This window comes from Polypterus senegalus, chromosome 3, assembly GCF_016835505.1.
Source record: "Polypterus senegalus isolate Bchr_013 chromosome 3, ASM1683550v1, whole genome shotgun sequence".
NCBI classification, from domain to species: domain Eukaryota; kingdom Metazoa; phylum Chordata; class Cladistia; order Polypteriformes; family Polypteridae; genus Polypterus; species Polypterus senegalus.
This window is the reverse complement of record NC_053156.1, coordinates 134,526,887-134,554,664: the sequence shown is the minus strand read 5'-3', so window position 1 is coordinate 134,554,664 and position 27,778 is coordinate 134,526,887. Positions and strand designations below refer to the sequence as shown.

The 27,778-nt window shown below is 36.0% G+C and overlaps 1 protein-coding gene across 1 annotated transcript in view; it reads right to left on the bottom strand.

Annotated features, from left to right (window-relative positions):
• Window positions 1-27,778, bottom strand: part of nt5dc1 (5'-nucleotidase domain containing 1) — a 344,196-nt gene that overhangs the window by 91,206 nt on the left and 225,212 nt on the right. The window contains exon 7 of the mRNA XM_039747962.1: window positions 7,558-7,732. Within this exon, the coding sequence (XP_039603896.1) occupies window positions 7,558-7,732 (175 nt within the window). The remainder of the gene's footprint in view (window positions 1-7,557; window positions 7,733-27,778) is intronic.

Sequence of the window (27,778 nt, the reverse complement as noted above, 5' to 3'; positions counted from 1 at the left end):
TGATTCCACAGCTTATAAAACCTATTTGCAACTTGCTCAAAGACCACATTACCAAAATCCTCTGTTAATATATTTTAAATTAATATTAGTTTATTTGGAATTGAATTGTGTTCATTATAAAACAATGTAGAGGATAGTAACAGTTTGAGTACCTGTGAGAATGGGAATAGAAACTGTACAGTATACAGCTCTAATGTGTGCGTATAAATATACCATAACTTCCCTGGCACTCAAGGTCATTCCATAACTCCATTTGCCTGTCTTGCAACCACTGCAGTCACTTCCACCCTGCTTGGTGTGGGTGTCAACATTCTTGTAAAGGAATTAAACGTAAACCAAATTTCATTTCCAGTTGGCATAACAGTATGTTTTATTAGGGTGTTAACCACTTAAAAAGTGGCAAATGTCACTGTTGGACTTGTATTCCTGCTTATTAAAGTACACGAGACTCAAGTGCTGAAGTTGGAGTTGGATAAGAATTTTACTTTCTTACAGCCAGTATGCCTCTAATTTTGAACTATTTAATTGTTAAGAATGGTGTTTTTATGTCAAAATAACTATTTCATACAATCATGGTATACAATATTAATTTGCCACCTGAAGTTGTGTTGTAAAGCGTTCTATATACATTTTGAAAAACCACATACCTGTTTTTGCGACGTTTGTGGTATTAGTTAAAAAAAAAAAGGTTATAATTTATGGAAATGTGCATTGAGTGTACCTGAGGTGTGTGTGAGTAAACAAAAAAAAAACTGGAAGTAATAAATTTTATCACAGATTCTTGGTACTATTTACTTGAGGTAAGAATACTTTTCTTGTTTGGTTTTCTGTTCATTTGGAGTACTGACATTTTCTACTGGTGTTTATATGCTCATCTATCCCTTGCACATGCATCTTTCCAAAAACTATATATAATAGCACTGTATGCTATTGTACTATTTTGTATATGCAGTTTTTGTGTTAATTGCACTACTGGCTGCCTTGTCCACTTTAAAGAAGGGTATGTCTCATAATATTAAACAAAACAAAAAATAAAACCATATAAAGTATGCATCAATATTTTATTGCCTAAATTAAATATTAAACTGGAGTTAGTTACTGTAAGCCAGGAATTAATTTCATAATACAGTACATGCACTGTGCGCAGGAAAAAAGATTAAAAAAAAATAGGAAGTATGCTCACAAGGATGATTGTGTATGCAATGCATATATTAGATACAACTCGCTGGATACCAGACTTTAGGCAGGAAACATCTGTGGTGTTAAGATGATCAAGTCTAGTCCCTAAGGAGATCTGCTATGCAGTTAATCCTTACTGTTGTTCTTCTTCTTTTTTCTTTTTAGTTAATTTCTGGTGAATCCTTATAAAATAGTTTATGGCAGTGAAAAAGAGAATTTATTTTCTCAGTTTTCCCTTTAGAGATTTGTAACTTTCATAAGTAAACATAAAGAACTCATTATCAACCACCGTAAAATCATAGTGAGCATTTAGAAGAAATAATACAGTGAAAAAACTGTCAGAAAAATATATTTTCACTATACATCAAATATGACATTAATTATGCTTTATTATAAATAAGGTATAAAAATATTCACCAAATTTGCATGAAAGAAGACAAAAGTACAAAAGAGCATTATTAAAACCGTATGGTTTCCTCTCTCTAATACTCTTTCACATTAGCACTCTGACTAAAGTTCTAACCCCATGTGGTGTAGAATGTCGACGCAGGCCGAAAGAGAGTGAAACTGGGGTGGTGCTGACTCACATCTGGAGACAAGTCAACCCGGGTAGGTGATGCAGAGTTCAGACGTCTACCATTTCATAGAGTAAACTTTCTTTTGTTGCCATTTTTTTGCCTATTACTGTGTCTATTCATAAAGCTGCACATCACTGCACAATAGAAAGCATATTTTTGGGAAATAAGTGAGCCATGGAAGGCTAATGAGGATTAGGTCTTGTGGCTAGGTTAACAAAGCAAAATGAGGATAAAATTATCCACTTTTACTGACTCTAAACACAGCACTGCAATAACCTGTTTAATTTTGTTACACATTCATACATTTTCTATGTAGATGAATTTGCTCAACCAAATGCATAATTTACTAAAGACAGAGATAAATACCTGGAGTGTGTTGTGTGTAATTTTAACTGTGTAGATGTGAAATATTAATTTGAACAGTTAATTCCCCTGATACCAGTTTAAGACCACATTGGGCACAATATGTGCAAAACTCAGGTTAATATACTGGTCTGAGGATGAACGCCTGAACATCAGGGACTCCCCAGTTAGATTAAAAGGATCAACTCACTTACTTTTAATGTACAGTACAAATGTAAACAGAATAAAATAACTTGGCTCTGGCACACATCTTTCAGTGTTTTACTTTTTTTAATGTATACATAGGTGGGGTGTGGAGGAGGGGCATGAAATGCCAACTTGTTACATTTCAGTTCCCTGTTTCTCTTTTTGGCTAGTTGTCATCTAACATTGCCTTTTTATATTTTCTTCTTTCCATGGTATGTTTTCTTAAGATTATCCAGCTTTGGCTGATGCAAGATTTACTTTGTGTGCATGATTTCTTGATCCCACCACAACATCCATAAATGATATTAAGTCTGAGTCAGAGCTTGGTCCTGGTTATGGTCCAACCAGTGTTGTTGCCCTGCTCAAATTTATTTTGTTTTTATTCAGTCTTTTTCTTGTTATTTAAATTCAAGTTTTTATATTCAGTTAGTAATTCTGTTTAAGGTCTTGTTTTGTCTTTGTATTTAGGCAATATTATGTTTTTGATTAATATGGTATTGCTTGTTCAGTTTCAAGTTTGTATTATAGTAGTAATATATGTATTAGTGCTATTTGTCTTATGCCCGTCCCCTTAAAACATGCATTTCAAGACTGAGTCCACCTGATGTGACAGATGGGGAACCACTCCCTAGGACTATTTAAAAAGAAGCGGTCATTAAAATGGCCTTGCATTTTTCTTTTGTGAGCTGGTTTTCAATTTTTCACATTAATGTTTCGCTTTCCTGTTTTTTTGACTTCTAGCTTTGTTATTAGGTAATGTTTTCTCTTTTTGGATTGGTTTTATGCACTATCCGGTTTACGTTCTCAGGCAAACATTTTCTTTCCCTTTTACCCTGCCTTTGCTATTTTTGTTTTATTTTCTGAATTCTAGTCTTTGCCCCATTTTTAGGTTTATGTAGAGTATAGGCCTACAGCTAGAGTTTTGGGCTAGGCTGCCTAAAGAGATGAGGTCTGCTGTTTTGATTCAGACTTGTGTGGTAGTGCAGGTCTAACTTTTGCTGCTTGAGGCCTGTAGCTATTTTTTGAAATTTGGACTTGGATTATACAGAATCATAACTGTCCTTAGGTGGAAGATGGATAACGTTTCGTTTTTGGGTGGAATAGCACAAAAATGTTTCCCCATTTAAAAGCGGAAGGGAATTCTAGATGAATTTCCCAATTTAAAACATCACTTCCTTCATCTATATTTTATTTATATTAACTCTAGGGGGTTACCTCCTGCTCACGTCACTTGTCAACCCTCCATTTCTGCGCTACGCACCTGCCACTTCACGTCTCTGCCGCTCATGTTGTGAAGAGGGGGGCTGAACGCACCCCAAGGAGACGCAGTCACTCCTCTGAAACCCCCTCTTAAACGGTGATACAATAGGAAACAAAAAAAATAATTTTACCCCCTCTTTGCTTGATCAGCTGCTGGCTTGCTGCTGCTGCTGTGCCGTGTGATCTGCATCTTGTGTAGCACTTGGAACATTTAAAAGCCTGTACAGCAGCTTTGTCATCTACTCTTTGGCTTTTATTTCCGGCCCCGGGTGTGGTTAAATGTCTTGGCACAAAGTCTTGTCTCGCGGGACGTGAGTTCTTCATATTTTTAGTTTATAATTTAAAAACGAAATAAGAATCTGTAAATCTAACAACATCACTTTAAAGTTTGATAAATTCTGAAAAGAATGACACCAAACATATATATGTAGGTTTTAAAATAAGCTTGATTCAAAGCGTGACAAAAAACGTGACATAAAAACATCACATAAAATCGTTGCACTTTTAGCCTTAGGATTTTATATATATACTTGTAGAGTAGATAATACATATAACAGAGGATTTTTTGTGGCTTGTGGGATTAGAAATAATCTTTTTTTTTGGCTTTGTTATCTATATAACACAGGGTGCATAGTAAAAAAAGATAAGAGTTTATCATCAAGTGCAGAGATCAATGAAATGCATCCTCTCAGTGTCAAGTCACATGGAATTACCACCTCAAACAATTGGTGCTTCAGGTGATTGTACTGACACCATCTCTTTGGCACAAAAACACCAGTCCCATAGAAGGCATTTTGCTTCATGTACTCTTAGGAAGTGGTCATTGAAATGCAAAATCAAATTAATCCATAAAGTTATCAGTAATTTTGCAATCTTGGTTGATTATGCAGATGCAGAAAAAAATGGATGGACAAATAAATATCTATAGGACTGCAATACACATTGTGAATGCCATTTAAAGGCCGCAGATTTCAGATGTGAGAAGTAAACAGTTTGAAAACTTTTAAAAACTATCAAATTTCTATAATTGTTTAGAAAGTAATTATAACATTGTCAGACACATCATTCTATTGAAAGTCACGGGGAGCATCAGTTATAAAGCCTTTCAGGAGAGAGTGCCAATCGATTGCAGGGCCCACTCATGTACACTACTCAAACTTTCACCCACAAATGGCCATTTTAGAATTGCCAGTTAATCAAAATCCATGTCTTTGAGAATGTAGGAGGATTCAAATCCTGGTTTTCTTCAAACCTTCTTAAATTAAATAGTGACAAAACTGAGGTTCTCCTCATTGGAACAAAATCAACATTATCCAAAACTGATCATTTTTCATTTGTTATTGATAATTCCTCTGTCTCCCATTCCCCACAGGTTAAGAGTCTGGGCGTCATCCTTGACAGTACTTTATCCTTTCAGTCCCACATCAATAACATCTCCCGGTCTGCATATTTTCACTTGCGTAACATTAATCATATTCACCCCTCCCTCACTCCCCACACCACTGATATCCTTGTTCATAGCCTTGTCACTTCTTGTCTGGATTATTGCAATTCCCTTTTCTTTGGTCTTTCTCGCAAATCTGTTTATAAGCTTCAACTGGTCCATAATTCAGCTGCCTGCATCATTACTAGAACGCCCTTTATTCACCATATCACTCCCGTTTTGCAGCAGCTTCATTGGCTTCTAGTTCAGTTCTGAATTCAATTCAAAATTCTCCTACTAACTTTTAAGGCTATCCACAACCTTGTCCCTCCATATCTCTCTGACCTCCTCTATGTTGCCATTCCCTCCCATACCCTTAGATCCTCTTCTTCCATGCACTTGAATGTCCCCTTCGTCCATCTTACTACTATGGGGAGCAGAGCATTCAGTTGCTCTGCTCCCCAGCTTTGGAACTCACTACCACCTGAGCTTAGAAATATTGAATCATTTTCACTTTTCAAATCTAAACTTAAAACTCATTTGTTTAAGACTGCTTTTTCTCTTTGATTACAATTGCTCTGTCTGATTTTAACTTTTGTATTTTACTTTTGTTTAAAATCTGTGTTTTGTCTATTGTTCGGTGTCCTTGAGTGTTTAGAAAGGCGCCTACAAATAAATAAAATGTATTATTATTATTATACTAAGATACCTGTAGAGAAAACCTAATTAGACATATGGAAAACATACACATTCCATATGGACAACAACCAGGTGAAGCAGCAGCACTAACATCTGTGAAGGCTGTGAAGGCTGATTTAAAAGTAAACATTATTCATAAGTAGGATTAGACATAATATTTTTGTCTCATCTTTGAAAAACTGAAACGTTATGTCAGTGTTGTACCTTCTGTTTATACAATACAGTGTCTGTGGCCTAAAATTGCTTTGATTTTTCATGGAATCAAAAAATAAATAATTAACTAAAAACTGACTATGGCAAGAAAGTGAAATATCCATAAATCCAGTCCAAGATTATACATGGACTGCTGCTTGGCCTAGTAGCACTCAGTTCTGATATGCCATTTAACCTAACATTAACATCTCAGAGTTGTGGGAAGAAAATGGGAGTGCCCAGTAAAAATGACCTGACAAATGAAGATGAACACAATATAATTGTACATATAATTTATAGATATAAACTTAGCAAAAAAAGAAATGTTCCTTTTTCAGGACTGTGTATTTCAACAATAATGTTTTAAAAATCCAAATAACTTTACAGATCTTCATTGTAAAGGGTTTAAACAATGTTTTCCATGCATGTTCAATTAACCATAATCAATTAATTAACATGCACCTGTGGAATGGTCGTTAAGACCTTAACAGCTTACAGAAAGTAGGCATTTAAGGTCACAGTTCTAAAAACGCAGGACACTAAAGAGACTTGTCTTCCGACTGTGAAAAACACCCAAAGAAAGATGCCCAGGGTCCCTGCTCATCTGCGTGAACATTTCTTAGGCATACTGCAGGGAGGCATGAGGACTGCTGATGTGCTGATGTCCGCACTGTGAGACGCCTAAGACAGCGCTACAGGGAGACAGGAAGGACAGCTGATCATCCTCGCAGTGGAAGACCACGTGTAACAACACCAGCACAGGATCGGTACATCCGAATATCACACTTGCGTGACAGGTACAGGATGGCCACAACAACTGCCCAAGTCACACCAGGAACACACAATCCCTCCATCAGTGCTCAGACTGTCCGCAATAGGCTGAGAGAGGCTGGACTGAGGGCTTGTAGGCCTGTTGTAAGGCAGGTCCTTACCAGACATCACCAGCAACAACGCCGCCTATGGGCACAAACCCACCTTCGCTGGACCAGACAGGAGTGGCAAAAAGTGCTCTTCACTGATGAGTCATGGTTTTGTCTCACCAGGGGTGAGGGACGGATTCGTGTTTATCGTCGAAGGAATGAGCGTTACACCAAGGCCTGTACCCTGGGTGAGGGCTAGGGCCATTCCCCCCAGAAATGTCCAGGAACTTGCAGGTGCCTTGGTGGAAGAGTGGGGTAACATCTCACAGCAAGAACTGACAAATCTGGTCCAGTCCATGAGGAGGAGATGCACTGCAGTACTTCAAGCAGCTGGTGGCCACACCAGATACTGACTGGTACTTTTGAATTTGAGCCTCCCTTCATTCAGGGACACATTGTGAAACATTTTTAGTTTATGTCTTATGGTGTTGACTCTTTTAGTGTTCATACAAATATTTACACATTAAGTTTACTGAAAGTAAAAACAGTTGAAAGTCAGAGGACGTTTCTTTTTTTGCTGAGTATATATAACATTTTTGTCTCAAACTCAGTGGATAGGTGACAGAGATCACCAACATATTCTTAATGGCTGCAATGTTACTTCTGAATTACTATATAAAAGTGTTGATGTTTTTTTACTGAACTTTTTCACCTCCAATAAAATTAAAAATAAAAATGTAACAAATGTTGTGTCTTCTTTAAAAATGAACATGAAAGAACTGAGAAGTCCAGAGAAAGGCTTACTTAGTTCACTTACCCAAGAATGTGCTCACAAACAAGTCGGCAGTAGTCGCTGTGAGAGCTGGTAATTAATAGCAGAACCTTCCCAGAATTCTTTAGATTTTGTAGCCAAGCCTTAACAGAATCCGGGCAGCGCTGTAAATATTTGCCTGGGTCTTGTTTTACACTTGGAAAAAATGTGCCAGAATTTTCTGTTAAGAAAAACACATTCTGTATCAGTCATTTTAGCAAAACATGTTATTTTGTCATAGTACAAAACAGAATGCTGTGTTCCTTTCAATTCAGCAATGTCACTGGAAACACCTAGAAGACCAACAACATAAAAAGTTAAATGGTAAACTTAACACTCTACTAATAATATTGACGTATATGAAATGTCATGTCTAACTTTAATATTTACAGTGCTCTCCATAATGTTTGGGACAAAGAAAATTTTTCCCCTGTCATCCACAGTTTAGAATTTACAAATCAAATGATTCAGTCATGATTAAAGTGCACATTGCAGACCTTAATTTAAAGGCATTTGCACACATTTCTGTCACAACATGTTGGAACTAAAACATGGTTCCCCTATTTCTGGCATCAAAATATAAAATTAAATTAAAGTCTGCAATGTGTAGTTTAATTATATCTCAATTGTTTGATTTGTAATTTTAAACTGTAGAGCAGAGGGGTAAATCAAAGAAAAATGTGCCTTTGTTGCAAACATTAAGACTGCCACCAATGCAGGTCTTCATGGAATTGGTCACCTGTTCCCAGGCTTAAAAGGTGTTACCAGACTCCAGCAAAATGACAATGAGATACATCTGACATATATATATGACAGATGTGCAAGACATATAAAAAACATTACCAAACTTTTACTGGTCTATAGAAGAGGAACTTTTAAATGTAACACCTGATACTCTTGATTGTGACAAACATAATGCATCTGTGAAGTGGATACCTGACATGACTTTTTAACAGGTCGGAAATCTGAGCATAATAATAAGAGACTCACAATATCATCGTACAAAATTTAGGAATAGGGGAAACTAAATCAAGGAGGAAAGGAAAAAGTCGTACAAAAGAACAAAACCATATGAACACCATCTCATGTAACCCTGAACTAAATACATCAGCTAGCATACTGAGAGACAAGCAGGGCTGGCCTTCTGTTTAGCACGTCACACTTGCATACTGAGAAATGTGTCTAGGCACAAAAAGCAAAAGTGAGAATGGAAATATTAAAACTGTTTCCTGCATTTAAATATTCTTAAGCCTTCCTTACAAACTGTTTTAAATTCATTCTGATTGTGTTATTGTAGTGCTTTGTATTGATTTTAAAATGTACTCTTCATCTACTCTTCTAAAATATAACTTCTAGAGACATCAATATTTAGCCTTGAAACTAGGCAGCAGCTGAATGACCCTTGTGTTTTTTTCCACTTTCAACTGACTGAATTAGTAATGGCAACAGATCTTAGCTGTGTTCAAAGCTGTAAACAAAAATTCAGATATAGAGGTAACACTCTTAAGCAGCTATTTTAATAGCTAATAATGTGTATGCTACGTTTTAGCAGAGCATTTAAAGTGGGACTATTCACATTTAATATACTGGTGATCATGTCTATAATAAAACTAGGTGTGCATCACAAACCAATTATTAGAAAATAATATGGGAAATTTGTCACCTTAGCCTTTTCTCTGGACACTAGCTGATCATTGCAGGAAATAATCAGTCAAGTGGAACCAAAATTCTGTGGAAACTGATGTGTTAAGTGTGCAGTTCTATTAATTTGGTAGGACTCACATTACTAGAGGGCAGAGTGGAGTCCCATTACAAATTAAATACTGGGTAGGATAGCCTGTGGTCCTCACAGTATGAGAGTGCAGGATCCTATTGGGCCAAGGGATATGGCCCCAGTAAACAAAATCCCCAGAAGGACCTCCCATTGTGCATCAAGAAGCAGTCACTTCTCTGGACATAAAAGCTCTTCTGACCAAAGAGACAAGGAGCTTGAAGTCAGAATTGAAGTAAATGCAATGGGCTCATCTAGTGGGACAAAGAGAGGTCAATCTGGTTTGTGAGAGAGAGGAAGTAAAGGTCTTGGTGAGGGTAAGTGTGCCAGCCACCCTATGGGTAGACAGGGACACTTTACAATATAAAGAATATCCATCCATCCATTATCCAACCCGCTATATCCTAACTACAGGGTCACAGGAATCTGCCGTAGCCAATCTCAGCCAACACAGGGCACAAGGCAGGAAACAAACCCTGGGCAGGCCAGCCCACCACAAATATAAGGAATATGATTTTGTTATTATTGCATGTTTCTCTTACCCCTTCAGTGTTTAACTAAGGTTGTGTATTTATTTATATTAATAAACTGCTCTTTTTATCTTTCTATGTTGGCTCACAAGTACACCTTACAGGACACATCAAGTTTGATTTTAAATTATAAGAATTTACGATGTACCTTGTTAAGATGTGCACAGACCTTGATATGGTGAAGATCGTTCAAATAAAGCAATGGAATGTACATACAATGTTTAGACAAAAGTGATTTTAATTCCCCAACAGTCAACAAACTACCAATTTAACACAAAAATGTAGAAACATTGTCACCAAAAATAATAATGAAATGTGGTATTCCTAGTCTTTATTATTACAAGCAGTTTAACAGACGGAAGGACAGTGAAGGTGGGGGTGGACGGTGACAGATTGGAAAAATATCTTAATGGATTTACATTTCAGTCTGCCAAAAATGACTGAATCCACAGCAGGGAGGTGACAACCAATGAGTTTAGAAGAAATGCACACCACTCTTTTTAGCTGCTTCCTGTCTCCAGTAGGAAGATTGCCATACCATACTGTGACAGAGACAGCCCACACATTTTCCAACTAAAATTTTATGTACTGTTTATACTTAATAGTAAAAACAGCCAGGACTATCCATATCTCAATCCAGTTAACAAACCTATTATCCATGTTATAGAATCAAGAGTGAGCAATATCATACTGTACATCCAGAGCTAAGAAAATTAGTAAGTACTCTGTTCATGTGACAATAATGGCCCTATATTTTTTTTATAAACATACCTACAATTTTTTTTCTGAAAAAGTGCATATATAAGGAGAAAAAATATAACAATTTGTTGTGTTCATTCTTAGAGCTATAAGGTTAGACTACAGTCTTAATATTATTGGTTATTTTGACCAAAGGACTTATTTACAGTTTCATTCATTTAAACAAATAAACTACCATAATACTACTCAAAGAGTAAAGCAGAATATGAGATCTGACAGATGATGTTCAATATATATGTAACTTTTTTATTATAATAAAAATTAACTGATAACTTTACAAATGGCATGTGTCAATACTCAAAACTCCTTGATTTTAAAAGCATTTCAATGTTTTCAGAGTTGTATAATAATGTAAAATTTAATACCATACCAGTAGTGAACCCAATATTATTTAACTGCTGCAGGAGAACTGCAGCACTCCATTCATTTTTACATCCATTACTGAACTGTCTAATTTGGAGTTGTGGGCTCTACAGCCAATCCTGACAGCATATGAAAACAAACAAGGAGCAAACCCTTAATGCAGCAAAACATGACGCACTCACCCATACACTCACCCACACACTCACACCTATTTGTTGTGCAGTTTATAAGTACTTTTAGTCTGATGAACAAATAAGACTACAACAACAACCACCTTTATTTATATAGCACACTAGCTGAAATACCCGGTGTTGCCCAGGAAGTAAATAAATTGTTTTTTTTTTTTTAATTGTTTGAGAAAAAAATAATTAAAAAAACACAACTTTAAAAATAAATTAACAAACAATGAAGACTCAAAAATGTGCTTCTCTTACGGTCTTGTATGTATGTTCTCATCCAGCTGATGCCTGGACCCGGCCAACTCTATTTTATTTCAAAAGCAACAGGCGGGCGTGGTGGCGCACAAACATAAAGAATGCTGGCAGTCACCTCCAGTTCGCCCTCTGGTGGTCGTTCCGAGTATCAACTGGATGATAACATGCATACAAGACCACAAGATCACTCCCCACCCTACCCAGAAGGGGGTGGGTTACGGCCGATTTCACCCTATAGTATTTTTAGTTGACCAATGAGGAACATGTGTACCAAGTTTCATGAAAATCGCTCCAGCCGTTTGGAAGTGATGCTGGAACATACATACATACACACATTGACTTTAATATATATAGATTTTCATACAAACAATGTAGCTCAAAGTGCTTTACATGATGAAGAAAGAGATAAAAGACAAAATAAATAAGAATTAAAATTAGGGAACACTAATTAACATAGAATAAACGTAAGGTCCAATGGCCAGGAAGGACAGATCACCTATTTATTATTTTGTTAAACTATTTTCAAATGTACATAACTTCTAGTAAATTAAAGTACTGTATATTGTATGGGTCTCTTCCACAACACCACTGAGCATGATAGTGTCTTTTTTTTTTTAAAAAGTGATATGCTGTAGGAAGATCCATCAAAATGCACCACAATGCACATTATTCAGTTTTCTAAAATGCACTATACAGGAAGCGTGTCGCATTGCCATTACCTAGCAATGACTCTTTCCTGTTTCTTGATTTCTGCAGATGAGGCTGAGGATATGCATGCTAAATGCACCTTGGAGGAATGTACAGAGTGTTTCTGTCTTCGATGCATGTTTAAGATTGTTACTTCCATGACTGTCTTTTAATTGGCAAAGTAGGGGCACTGTGCTACCAGAACAACCATATCAACAAAATGTCTAGTATATTATTCAAAAACTGAGTGACAGGCAGAGGTATGGGGAACTTTAAACATTCACAAACACTTGCACTCTATCCCTTCAGGCCAATTCATAGCCTTTAATAACCCTAACACCCATATCTCTCTATTATATAAAAAAAAAACCCTGGGAAGAGACAAGACTTTTTTGAAGAGATTTTTTTCCAAGTCCCGCGAGACAAGACTATTGCCATGAGATTTTTTCAAGTCACACCCTCCTCTTAACCATATTCAACCATGCACACGGTCATCTCACCTCTCATTTGTGTGAATGCTTTTGACAGACATACTTCCTGCAATCTCAGCTCTTATAAATTTTAACATTTTCCTCACTTTAAGTTCCCAATTAAAGAAGACGTATTATGTCCAAATCTTATTGAAGAATTTCATCACAAAGGGTTATCAGCAGAACAAATGATACACAGGCAATCCTAGCACTGAGAAATAATGAAGTCAAACGAATTAACACCAAAAATGTCCATCAGTTACACAGCAAATTGGTTAAATGCATATCAATAGACTATGCTGAAACAGTTGGTGGTGATCGTGTGGAAGAGGAAAACATCAATTTACAATATCCAGAAGAATATCTACAACTGTTAACACCGTCCAGTTTTCCACCGCACGAATTACTGTAGAAAAAAGGATGTATCCAAGAAAGATAATGTAGTACATCTTCCGTGGATAACACTAGCATTCGCAAAAGTCAGTTTATTTAATAGAGAGAAAGAAACAAAATTCAATCATGGGCAGTTATACTGAAATTTTACAATAAAAGTGTAAGTTTAAAAAGTATTTGCGTGTTAATTTCAAAGCCAAACAGAACAAAATTGTATTATGCATCAAATAACTCTAACACAACACAAAACATAATTCACTTTCAAATTATTACATTTTACTATTTTTTTAATAAGGTTAATTACTCGCTGCAATACATCTGCATCCCCATACGCAAGCAGCAGAACTGCAAAAAGGCTAGCGCGTAGCACAGGCCTTGGGGTTGGCAAACAAAGCAAGCCCCTTAGTCTTTAAGATGTAGAAGAAAAACTGCAGTGCCTATATATGGGGAGAACGTAAAAACTCCACTCAGAGAGTGATCCTGATGGGGATTAGTTATATTACCAAACACCGATAGATAGATAGATAGATAGATAGATAGATAGATAGATAGATAGATAGATAGATAGATAGATAGATACTTTATTGACCCAGAGGTAGATCAACAAAAAAAAAGCAAATGGTGGATGACTGGAATGGTAAATTATAACAAGCATGCCTTTCTCCCTGCGTTTATAAGGCGTTACTAAGAAATGTTTAACTTTCCATACTCTGCCTAGACTTTCTTCTGTTGCAGATTTCTGTATTTCTACAGCAAAAAATGTTTAACATTCCACTTAGCAGTCCACTTGAATGCAAACTTAGACTTTCTACAACCTTGAAGAAACCTCTGTTATATCTGATTTGTTTATATAATCTTTCCATGTTTGCTTGGATTTCCTCCAGGGACTCCAGTTTCCTCGTAAAGTAGTAAGGAAAGCTGTGATTTTAGTGGACAATCACTCAAACCGTAGGAGACTCCGGAGAGCAATATAAATAACTACTATATATTACATACAAGAGCCTTGAGGTAGGAGTTAGGAGCAGTCATGAACAGTGCACACTACAGTAAGTTCTTTACTGCTTGTATTGTACTTTTGAAATGTCTTTTGTCTGCATTTTGCAATAAATAATACATGATTTTGTCTAAGGAAACTTCTAGTTTCTCTGTATCCATCTCAACATTAAGCAGTGCTGGATTTCATTATAAATTTAATGTATACCAGACATTGTTTACTTTGTTCTGCAATGACTCTGGAAGTGAAATAAAGTGTCAGACATAAAAGCAAGCAAAACAACCTACAATGTTTATGGTTATGAGAAGAGAAGTAAGAAGTACTGGAACATTTTTTCTAATCGAAGTGCAGCAGTTATACATTTTATGAAATTGTCTGTTACATCAGCAGTAGTTGTCCAAATTAGAGTTAATCTGGATGGATTTCTCAAAACCAAGAAGTGTCTGCTTGGATATTCGGTTTGTGGCAATCAACACTAAGATATGACTGCCTAAATTTAACTGGAAAATTTGTACAACACATGCCTCATCTCATCTTTGTTCCTTCCCTGCATCCTGAGCTCCCAAGACAGATTCCAGCTTTCTGTGAAACTAGAATTGAATTAGGAGGGTTTAGACAGTGGGCAGTGGGTGGAATTTAAAATTAACATTTTTGTTGGTATGGATTGTAATTTGATTCTAGATGTTTCCTTCAAATTACACATAATGTGCAAGGATAAAAATAATAAAGCAATGATTGATAACTTTAGTCTACTACAGAAGATAACATTTATGAAGTGCTTAATAACTTGAAATTAATATGTATGTACTGTATTAAATATTCTGAAATTAGTATTTTCCCCAACAATTTTTATGCTGTTTCTCATAAGGACATAAGACAACCTAAACAGATTCTTTCAATATTTTAGTAGTAAAAACAGTCAAGGAGGAGGTGAAATATATCAAGAACACAGAGGGTGAATAAAATTACACAGAAAGCGAAAAAACAAATACTCTAAAGTTGTATTTTACTAAAGTTTATATTTTCGCAAAATCAATAGGTGAAGTTTCCTGATGATACCAAACTAAGTGGAATGGCAGATAATGCATAATCAGCTAAATTGTTTCAGATGGACCTGGATAGCATAATGGGCTTGGGCACATGAAATTGAATGTAAGTAAATTTCAGGTATTATACACACTGTAGTATACTGACGTGTTAGGTTAAATACATAATGGTAAGTCTGAAACTTGAAATGATACCTTATGAGAAGGACCTAGGAAGCATAGTGGACTCCTCATCATCTTCATCAAGGCAGTGTACAGTAGCGATCAAAAAGGCTAATACGATGTTAGGTTATATATCATAATATGTGGAGTACAAGTCAAGGAAAGTCATGCTTAACCTTTATAAAACACTAGTGATACCACAGCTACAGTGCTATGTACAGTTTTGATGTTCATAGTATAAAAAAGACATAACAGTGCTGGAGAAGGTTCAGAGAAGAGAGACTAGACTGATTCAAGGACAGACAGGTATGATCTATGAAGAAATGAAGGAGTGGGATCTTTTCATTTTAAGCAAACAGAAATTAAGATGTGAAATCATCAAAGTGGAATTAGAACAGTGGATTCAGGCAGTTATATTAAGGAAAGTTCTTAAACAATAATCTGTGAACACAGGTGAAAACTTGTTAAGAGCAGATTTTCCAAATCTTTGTTTACACAAAGAACCACAGACACATGGAATAAATTACCAAGTAGTGTGGTTGACAGTAGGATTTTAAATACCCAGATCTTGACTTAAAGTTATTTTGGACAATCTAGCTAAATAGGACAGACAAGATTGTTGGGGTGAACATAACAACGTGTTCTAAACAAAAGGTTTTAAACTATTAATAAAAACAGCAGTACAACTAAACAAGTTTTTATGTTTAAAATGCCCTGCTTGAACACTAATGCACTTGCAATAACATTCACAAAGTGTTTCTATGCCACTCAAATACAAGACATGTTTATGTGATCACAAATGTAGTTGATTTGAAGTTGTCATCATTAGCATAACATGTACTGTGAAGGCAGCCCTTCAAACTGGGGAAAAATTACAGTTACATGTGACAAAGCCGTAGAATCAAGTAGTTAATGGCATCTTCTCAAAACTCTTTTTGTGGAGAAGCTTTTGCAACCTCAACAGTGTGAGCAGGAGCATTGGCATGAAAGATAAGGGTAAGGTTGGCAGTTTTCCTGATTGACGGCTTCAAACACTAAATCAGTCTAGCTTAACATCAAAGAGTTATGGATTCTTTTGACCCATGAAATCAATATCAACTGTATTCTAAAAATCATAAAAAACTGTGCATAGAATCTTGCTAACCCTGGCTTGGATCTTGAACTTTTTTGGTGTTGGAGAATCACCATGCTTCCACTGACTCAATTATTGTTTGGACTGTGAGTCATAGTGTTCCCCATGTATGAAATCCTTTTAAAATTCTTCCTGTCTGAATTCGTTACCTCAGAATTCTCCTTGGAACACTGGATGGTGTGATGCTTCATTTTTGTGGTGAACCTTTTGGGGACTCAACTTGTACAGCCTTGCTCAAGTTTAATTATTCATGAAGAATTGGTTCAACTGACCTATGACAAATCTCTACAGTGTTTGCTATCTCTAACACTGTCTGTCACTCCTCGATTCTCCATTACAGTTCATTCCACAATGGCAACTTCTGTGATTGATTTTGCAAACCAGACAGACCTTGGGAAAATTTTCTGATATGACAAAATTCTGCAGCCCACCTCTAAACTGTAGCATATGAAAAGCACTGTTTCTAGTACACACTATCTAAGGGAGAAATAATTTCTGAAGGTGAATTCTTCTGACATGTTAGAAACTCATTAATGTAATTCACATATTTTAGCTGCTAATCTTTGTCTAATTTAAAACCAGCGCCAAAGATTACCTTAACCCCAAATCCCCCCCTTCCCCCTGCTGAAAAATCTTTGATTAACACAATCTATACAGTTATACTAGGGATGCATCAAATTTTTGGCCACCAAAACATTCAGCCAAAAATTCAAAAGAAAATCTCACATTCAGTATTCAGCTGAATGAGTAGAAATGGCAAATTATTTGACCTAATGCATAATGCTGTTTACATTGCTTTTGACCATTAGTTATCGATGATATTTTCAGAGTCTTCTGTTTTAAACAGAATGAGTACTATGCTATACTACATTCAATTGTGCAGTGTGGATGCCATTTACAATGAAGAATGAGTAGTACTGACATACATGAAGAAACCACTGTGTTTTATGAAAGTAAAAGCAAATAACCAAAGGAAGGGAGAAAGTGATAAATTGATCAAACTGAAGTAAAATGAAATGGAATACAAAGCAACACTGTTTAAACAAGCTGAGCTTAATAAATAATATGGATCCATATGACTTGCGAGCCAAGGAACAGGCAAAGCATACTGACAAGCTGACTGTGCTCACATTTTGTTACTGTTTTATTTATATATCATTTACTAATTTATTGGTTTTCAGTTTAGTTTTTTGAATATGTCCTCTTTGAAAAGATAACACCAATAATAAAAGTATTTTGATTCAACTTTTAATTTTAAAGCTCAAGTTCCTTTGAAAAGCATAAATCAAAAGTGAATCTGATTTAATTATGCTTTATATAAAAACCAAATGTGCCAAAGTACTCAAGCATTCAGTATTCAAAAATTTTTTATTTCGGTGCATCATTGTGTGTGTATATACCTTGACCATTTCCTTTAACACTTCTTGCCCAATCATTACTCCTACTGTGCACATCTTCTCTCCACACCACTCCGTGACAGTCTCAGTGCTAACTTGCCCTTCAGTGCAGCCGGTCATAATGGCAATGGATCTGAGTGCCTCATTTGACACCATTGATCACAATATTCTTAGAAATCGCCTTAGTCAATGGGTGGGCCTCTCTGGCAGTGTCTTAAATTGGTTTGAATCCTACCTGGCAGGTAGAAAATTCTTTGTGAGTTGTGGTAATTACAACTCAAAGACACATGATATCAGATATGGTGTTCCACAAGGCTCTATCCTGGGTCCGCTGCTTTTCTCAATCTACATGCTTCCGTTAGGTCAGATTATCTCAGCTTACAACGTGAGTTACCACAGCTATGCTGATGACACACAGCTGTACTTATCTATAGCACCTGATGACTCCGACTCTTTCGATACACTAACACAATATCTTACTGGTATTTCTGAATGGATGAATAGTAATTTTCTCAAACTAAATAAAGAGAAAACTGAAATTTTAGTAATTGGCAATAATGGATTCAATGAGGTTATCAGAAATAAACTTGATGCATTAGGATTAAAAGTTAAGACGGAAGTAAAAAATTTAGGGGTAACTGTTGACTGTAATCTGAATTTTAAATCGCATATTCATCAGACCACTAGGACAGCATTTTTTCACTTAAGAAACATAGCAAAAGTTAGACCTCTTATATCACTGAAAGATGCTGAGAAATTAATTCACGCTTTTGTTTTCAGTAGACTAGATTACTGTAACGCACTCCTCTCAGGACTACCCAAAAAAGACATAAATCACTTGCAACGAGTGCAGAATGCAGCTGCTAGAATCCTAACTGGGAAAAGAAAATCCGAACACATATCTCCAGTTTTGATGTCACTACACTGGTTGCCTGTGTCATTCAGGATTGACTTTAAAATACTGCTTATGGTTTATAAAGCCTTAAATAATCTCACTCCATCTTATATATCGGAATGCCTGACACCTTATATTCCAAATCGTAACCTTAGGTCTTCAAATGAGTGTCTCCTTATAATTCCAAAAGCTAAACTTAAAAGAAGTGGTGAGGCGGCCTTCTGCTGTTATGCACCTAAAATCTGGAATAGCCTGCTAATAGGAATTCGCCAGGCAAATACAGTAGAGCACTTTAAAAAAACTGCTGAAAACACATTACTTTAACATGGCCTTTTTATAACTTCACTTTAACTTAATACTGATACTCTATATGTTCAATTATCATAACTATTCATAGTGGCTCCAAAATCCGTACTGACCCCAACTCTCTCTTCTGTTTCTTTTTCCGGTTTCTTTGTGGTGGCGGCCTGCGCCACCACCACCTACTCAAAGCATCATGATGCACCAACATTGATGGACTGAAAGCCAGAAGTCTACGTGACCATCATCATCATCAGGTCCTTCCATGAAAACCCCAAATACAAAGAGGACTGTTTGACTTATGTTAGGTAGATTGCCCAGAGGGGACTGGGCGGTCTCTTGGTCTGGAATCCCTACAGATTTTATTTTTTTCTCCAGCTTTTGGAGTTTTTTTTTTTTGTTTTTTCTGTCCACCCTGGCCATCGGACATTACTTATACTATGTTAATTAATGTTGACTTATGTTTATTTTTTATTGTGTCTTCTATTTTTCTATTCTTCATTTTGTAAAGCACTTTGAGCTACATTTTTTTGTATGAAAATGTGCTATATAAATAAATGTTGATTGATTGATTGATTGATTGATTGATTGATTGATGGCAAGGCAGACCAGCAAATTATCTATTCAAGAATGTCAAATTTTAGATTGCAGTAGTTGATAATGAACGTTGAAAAAAAAGAAAATAAACAAAGAGAATCATCTAAAACGAGAAAAATATCCCAAACAATATGTGAACAGAAATGCAAAAAAGCAACGTTTATAGAAGGTAAGTTGGAGGATGAAGTAATTCATAATATTGTTTTTGAAGAGGTATCAATGTCACTTAATTTTTTATTTACATTTTATTACGTTTTACTTTTTTACCTCAACTTTTTTACTTTTACTTTTTTATGTTATTATTCATTGGTATTTAAAATAGTTGTAGTGAAATAATCAAGTAACTGATTTTCTATTTATTATAATAATAATAACTAAGGACCAAACTGTCTTCCTCCTGTGCCCTGCATACTCTTCTGCATACCAACTCTTTAAATACAATTGCTTTCTCTAATGGAATGGGCGCCTAGCGCTCGCCCCTGGGGGTTGGCAAGGGTAGAGAGCAGAGGGGCAGAACCCCCTAGTGAGTATGTGTGTGTGTGATATATACACACACACACTAGGGGATTCTGCCCCTCGGCTCTCTTTATACACAAATTACCCTTGAAAAGTTTAGTTTAGATTTAAAATGACCTAAATGAAACAGCTTTCATAAGAAACACACCAGTTTACTTTTTTTTTTTTTTTGTTATTTCAGAAATTTCCAAAGACACTGAAGAATCCATACATAGGTGTCTATTACTGTCTTGAAAGAAGAAGACAAACTGCATCTGACCACGATAGAAGAACAAGGGAAGGCCAAGACGTACAACTGCATAAGAGATTAAGACCATCACAGTCTGTAATTTTAGAAACAAATGCCTTATAGGTTCTCATATGGCTTCTACTTTAAGTACACGCAAATAAAACCATCAACTGCAAAAGAAAAAAGATGATTCTGGGATGTTGGCATAGAAGCAGTGATTCTTAGAATAAGCAAAATTCAAAACTGACAAAGAAAAAGGTTAAAATGAGAAAAATAACACATATGTTAGAGGGAAGATGACTGGAAAGATATATTAAGGCCATCAACCTGAAGTCATTTTTTCTGTCTTACAGTTGACATTTGGACAGTTGGTATTTGGCATGTATTTAAGAAAGAAGCCAAATTAGAACCTATAGGGTTTTCGTTTCTCAAGCTACAAAACAACTAGCAAGAACTGACAAAACAACCATAGCCCAACATGTTCCTTGAGAAAGATGTTTCATTTTGGCTATTTTTGAACCAAGAACTGAATTTGAGGAATGCCAGTTGGTTGCAGCCCAAGAGAACAGAATACTGTAACTGCATAATGCAACTTCGAACATTTTTTCTAATAACCAATTAGCATTTAAAATAACTAATTAAGGATAAACTAAGGGAGTTTACCATAGGACATAAGAAGGAACTGGTGCTGAAAATAGGCCATAATTTCACAAAGTAGTAGCAATTAAAAACACTACTAATATCTTGGATGTATCTTTAAAACCAATTTATCTGTATCTTGATAAATTTGTATCAAAAGCATTACTATGTCTCAGCGTGTTCAAACTTTTGACTGGTAGCATACATTTTTATTCAGTTTTTTTTAACACCACCTGATTCATTCATACACAACTGAAAAGGTGCTGTGAACACATTGTAGGATGTATCTATCAAAACTTCAGTAGTGAACTCCTAAAAACTTGGAAAACAGATGTTTCACAATTTGTCAATCTTTTCATATTGCTCTTCAGATCTCATTCTCACCTTTAGTGTCTGTTTTTTGATCCCTGAATACAACACTTTGGGCTCTTTTTACTGAATCTAGGCTGCTTCAAACACCACTCTAGACATGGGATCCTTTTGTTATAGTGCTAGCTTGCCAGATTTTTTTTGCAGCCCAGTTTCTTCATTAGAAACTAAGCATTGCTTCTAAACCCATTCTTAATACAAGCATAACAACTGCTGCTGAACTCAAGCAACATTCCTTTGATTTATTTTTGTTAACTCAGCTCTTAATTGCCTTTTAGTCTTAATACATGCATTTTTTGCTATAATATAGTTAAATAAACAATTCCAGAAAAATCAGCACCCATCATAAACAGGAAACATAATCACATGGGATTGAGTTTTTGAATTGAAGATCTGTCTCTCCCTCTCACTAATTGGTCAAGAGTCCTCCCCTTGCATCAGCCAGGAAACAAACCTGGGCACAAACGTATTACAGTGCCCACTTGTGCACACACCCATAAATAGCCAATTTAGAACTATGCCAGTTAGTTGGGAAATCCCAGCAGAATGCAGACTAAGAGAATTGTACTGTGTCTGTTTATTCCTGCCTTCACTAAAGTGGATGACAAACTCTTCGTTTAGTTTGGCTTCCATTGCTGGTTTATGTGCTGTTCTTTTCAAAATGTCTGAGTGCTTTTTCTTTCCATCACTGTTTTGTAATATGTGTGAAGGAGAGTTTGGCTTTTAACTGTAGGAATAAGCAAAAGAACCATTTCTCAGGAAGCATTTGCCCCTGCAGAATATAGCTAGCACCATCTGAAGAGCTGGTATCCAACTGAGGGTCTTGTCCTAGTTTAAAATCATGGGATTTGCCAAAAACATTTGTTTCATATGACTCCAAAATCAACAGAAGAAGGCTACAAAAATTGCCAGATGTGTGTTTTAAGAGCATCAATTGTTCTATATTTTGGTACTTTGAAAACAGAACTAAATAATTGGATATACAGTATAAAGAAAATGCTTTTAAAATGTTTCTGCTGTAATGTCATCCTTTAATATTAAAAGGTGTTGGAAATCTGTGATCTAAACACATTTTTTTTACTATATGCTAGTTTTAATTTAATATACTCATGCAGTTATAGTACAATCTTCATCTAAGGAAAAAATTCAGTGGACATTTCTCCAAAATGCACCAAACAGTTAAAGTTGCACATGGGGAAACAATAATAGTCCTGGAAGATTGTATGTTAAGATGGAGAGAACACTTTAATAATGTTAACTCGTCTAGAACCTACTGATCCATTGATTCTGCTCCCTTTCGCCTATACAAACTATAAAATATGAATCAATGCACCCACTGTATATGAAATTGAGTGTATTGTCATGAAGCTAAGAAATAACAAGGCACCTGATCATTTTTCTATACTGGCAGAATTATTTAAGGCTGGAGGACCAGAATTTACAAAATCATTCATCAATTTTAGAAGCATTAATCCTCAATTGTATACAGCAACAATGTAATTCAAATACAAGAGAAAACCAGCTAAGTTTTTGTGCAGGCAGAAGCTGTCTTGATCAAATATTTTCCTTACGACAAATTATAGACACCGATATGAATACAGGCAACCAACCCTTGTTGCATTCCTGAATTTTAAAACTGCATTTGAGCCACCCTATTGAGTCTATGTAATCAATGTGGCATCGCACCAAAAATGTTTAATGTGGTTTCATCCATTCATCCATCCATTTTCCAACCCTGAATCCAAACACTGGGTCTGCTGGAGCCAAACCCAGGGCAGGAACCAATCCCGGGCAGGGTGCCAACCCACCGCAGGACACACACAAACACAACCACACACAAAGCACACACTAAGGCCAATTTAGAATCGCCAATCCACCTAACCTGCATGTCATTGGACTGTGGGAGGAAACCCACGCAGACATGGGAGAACATGGAAAGTCCACGCAGCGAGGACCTGGGAAGCGAACCCGGGTCTCCTAACTGCGAGGCAGCAGCGCTACCACTGTGCCACCGTGACGCCCTAATGTGGTTTCACCAATGTGTAAAAGGGCTTTATGCCAAATTGAAGCATAAGGCGAGTTAGGTACTTCTTTTGAAGTCACTTCACAGGTATAACAAGGCTCCACTTTATCACCTATACTTTTAATCCTGGCTATTGATCACATATTAAGAACTGCACTGGATGCTTTCCCAGCAACAGGTGGTATCAGTCCGTTTCCAAGCAATAGGTGCCTAACAGACTTGACATTTGCTGATGAGATGGCTGTTACTGTAGACAATGCAAAAGATCTTCAACTAATGATCGACCGTATATCAGATATATCATCAAAAATTGTCCTGAACCTAAACCCTAAAAAGTGTAAGTTCCTAACAAACTGTTTTGATGCAAATAACATTAAAATATCAGCAAATGGAGTGAACATAGAACTTGTGAAACAGTTTCAATGGAAACACTTCTTGTTATATAAAATACCATCTGCAACAGGCACATAAGGCTTTCATAATGTGTACAAAAATTTTGGTGACAAAAGGGCAACTCAATAAAAAAAAAGTTAAAATTTAACATTCTACTGTTCGATCAATACTCTTAAATAGCTGTGAAACTTGGCCACTAAAGGGTAGTGATCAAAGCCTACTTGATGTCTTTGACTGCAGCTATCTTAGAACTACTGCTGCTGTACAATGCGGCTGTATTTCAAATGAAAACCCTGTTAAACTATGTGCCATAAACCAAACTTGATCAAAAACTTTTAAGATGCTGGAAGTATGGGGGGAGGCATGTTTTGAGAATGGCATCATCTAGAATTCCTAATGCCTGTCTCTTCTTGGAACCTTCATCAGGATGGAAAACTTAGAGGGGAACAACGGACAATGAAGCAGCAACTTCAAAAATCAGGCAAACATTTTAGTAAGGTCATATTTGGCATGAGCAGAAAGAACTATAACTAGACATGGCTAGTGCATCTCACAAGCCTGGCAATATAACCGGGTTCAATGGCATGACCTGCCCTCTAATGCAGTTAATTGATCAAAGGATGGTCAAACTCTATAAAAGTACAAGTACAATTTTCAGAAGAATTTTCAGATTACTAATTCCTTCAATAGCTGGCACTTTTTTTTAATAAGGCAAGGAGGAGTGCCATCTAGGTGTGCTTGGCTGTAGGTTAAATAAAGGTTTGGCTTATATTGCTCTGCAGGACCTTCAATTTCAGATGTAATGTTTTAGGTAAATGCTAGAAATAATGTCAATGTTTTATTTTAAAAAGAACTGACTGCTGTAGGACTATCTAAGTATCCTATGATCCTGAAATGGACAGTGCAAATTCAGAAAGTACTCTCCCAACATCATCAATGCAAAGTTCAGAATCATTTTCTAATTCAAATTATTTGTAAATAGCTTTGAAAATGTACATACAACTGCCCTCATGGCTGGATCTTACCCCCTTGGGCACAATTACCTCAAGGCCACTACAAATAAACTCAAACAGTTGCCAAAAGTATTGAAGATGGAGGAGGAACTCCATGGAGCCTGAGGCTGCACTAGGGCAGGTGCCAGGTGCATCCAGTAAATGATGGTTACCCCTGTCAATATTACTAAAGATTATACTAATAATTGCACATTTGGACATACATAAAGTACTTTCACTTTTTTGTGTAAATTGCAGTTACTTAAGTTACTAAAGCAACCAAGATCATCACTGAATAATAAGAATATACTTTTTCCTTCTACAAGTTAAATAAAAGCTGCAGACATATTCTGTAAAATCTCTTCAGGGAGACAGTAAAGTTCTTTGCTAAAAGCTGCACATGGATCTTTTTTTCCTTTCAACCGTGCCAAATGTGCACTAATTTAATAAACAGGAAGTTCAACTCTGCTACTCATGTAGCCTGAAGAATGTAAACCATATGTGAGAAGTGACGTTCCTTTCTTTGCAAGAGGGAGGGAGCAGAGCTAAGGAAAACATCACAAGCAGATGACTATAAAGTATTCATCATATGAGGAGCTTGGATTGGCATCCCTTGTATGAACTCCTGGTTATTTTCTGAGGCAGACTGCCACCTTTAGGTCATTTTTAGTAAATGCAGCAATCATAAAGGCCTTGAAAGTGAGGGCATAAGACCCAGGAAAGTACACAATCCCACAGCAATTCTTATCTCATGATGAACTGACACACTAGATTTAAAGAGACATTAATTCATTTTTTTCATCTCGATTTTGAGCCTGATTGCTTATATTTTTTTGATTAAGTTCCAGAACTGAAATGATCATACTGGCTTGATTTTCTAGTTATTTAAATAACATTATTTAAAGAAACATTGGGAAATTAAATCAGAAAAACATAAATGACAGTAAACAGTTTAAATGGTTTAAATTAATTAAACACACTTTTTACTATTAAACTTGTATGTACTTTCAAAGTTTTGATTTTGTATAAATTAAAAAATACTGTTCATGTTCAGAATGGCATCATGGAATAGTAGCTAATCAGTTTTCTCCAGTGATTTGTGTTTATATGCAGGCCCAGCTATTGTCTATGGGTTCTCCGATTTCCTCCCTCATCATATTATAAACTGTATCAACGTTAACGTATGCTCTAAGGCGCTGGCATTACTGCATGGACGGAGGTCTGCTGTGGAACCAAAGGATTGGGGACTGCCTCCATGAACTGAAACACGCAGATACCAACAAATTGATGTAAGGTTTCATTGTTTAGTATTAAAACAGGCTGATCCTATTTAAAAAAATTAACATAACATTGTGATGTAAAATTTCAGTGTCAAACAAAAGTTTCAAAACCCCTGGCCAAATGATATCAAACATCAAAGCTTTGAAAAAATTTTTTTTAGCAAGTTATGAGTCTTTGAATTCTTATTGTAGAGATTTCTCCCAGTTCCTCCTTGCAGGTCACTTCAAGCTGCGACATATTCTTGGCCTGTGTTTTGTGCACAGATATTCAATGATGCTCAAGTCTCGGGACTGCGGGTGCATTACAAAACCTTAACCTTGAGTTTCTTGAGGTACTTCACTGTAGATTTTGAAGTGTGTTTTGAATTGTTATAGAAGCTATCTTTTTTCAGCTTCTGTATCCTGGCTGACTGTCTGATATTTTCCTTGAAGATTTATTGATATTTAGGGGATCCCTATTTCCCATGTACTCACACATTTGCCACTTGCTGCCACATTAACACAAATCATAACAGATCCAACATCGTACTAAACAGCTAGTCAGCTGTTCTTTTCTTCAAATGTTGCTCACCTAACCCTGCTTTATAGACATTAGTTAGTTTAATTTTCAGATGCTCAATTAGTTGATTAGAAGAGCCCACTGACATAGAGTGTTGCACAATTTTCAAAGACTCAAAGAATGTATTAGGCTCTGGAACTGTTATTAGCTGAAAATCTCTAATGACAATTCTTGGCCAGAGTAACAAACTAAGCCAGACTAGACTAACAATCTATCAGGTTCTGAGATATTACAACTGATAGAGTACCCAAACTTTTGCAAATGCTAGATTTTTTTTAGTTCATTAAATAAATTGTAACTGTACATTGAGGTTTCATTGTTTTAGTTGGTTTGCTGTTGAAGTTGTATTTACTATTTCTTTACTTCAAACTTCCACAAAATTTTGTTGTACAGTATTTTGGATAGAACTGTATAGTACTATTACATTTGGATTTATGTAATTTATTTTATTTATTTATCCAAAGGATCATTTTCCATATTACTACAATTTTAGCGTTTCTAGGCTAGTGAGTTATGTGTGTGCTCCAGGCTTACACCTGCTCAGCTGGTAAGGATGTATGATTTCCACTTTCATTTTTCTTTATTAACTCTCACACTTCACATTTACGTTTTGTTGGCTTCCTGACCCATATCTGCTCTTGGACTGTTACTGCTTTCTGTGGTATGTGCTGCCAACAATATTAGACATGTTCAGAACTGCAGCACTGTCATTTTTCTTTTATAACATTGTTCAGTATGAAGTTCCACAAGACCATTTTCTATGCCTGTTTTATTCTTTACAGGGACACAGGAAGCCACAGCCATCCTGGTAGCAATACAGTAGGTGTCAAACAGGCAGTCTACCAGAGGGCAATCTTATACTAATTTACACCACGCTTACAGACACCAATTAACATAAAATGTAGTTCTGTGGGAAGTGGGAAAAAATTGGACCACCTGCAACACAGATGTGGGGAGAATATGCAATACCCATGTTGACAGTGACCTGGCTGGGGTGAATCTCTGGATCTGTGAAGCAGTAAAGATATTCTTTGCCTAATTGTATCAATCCAAAATAAAGGTATAATGAAATTATAGTTTGAATCATAATATGTATAATAAAAACATTGTCAGCCTATAAATAAATTGCCACTGCAGATACATGTTCAGTAAAATAAATGAATATATATTGATTATTTCCTCAGACCACAATATACACTGAATGCATCTAATTTGAATAAAACTCTTGAAAAGTTTGTGTTACACCCAAAAATGTAAAATAACACATGAAAATACAAACATTCAAGACAGACATCTG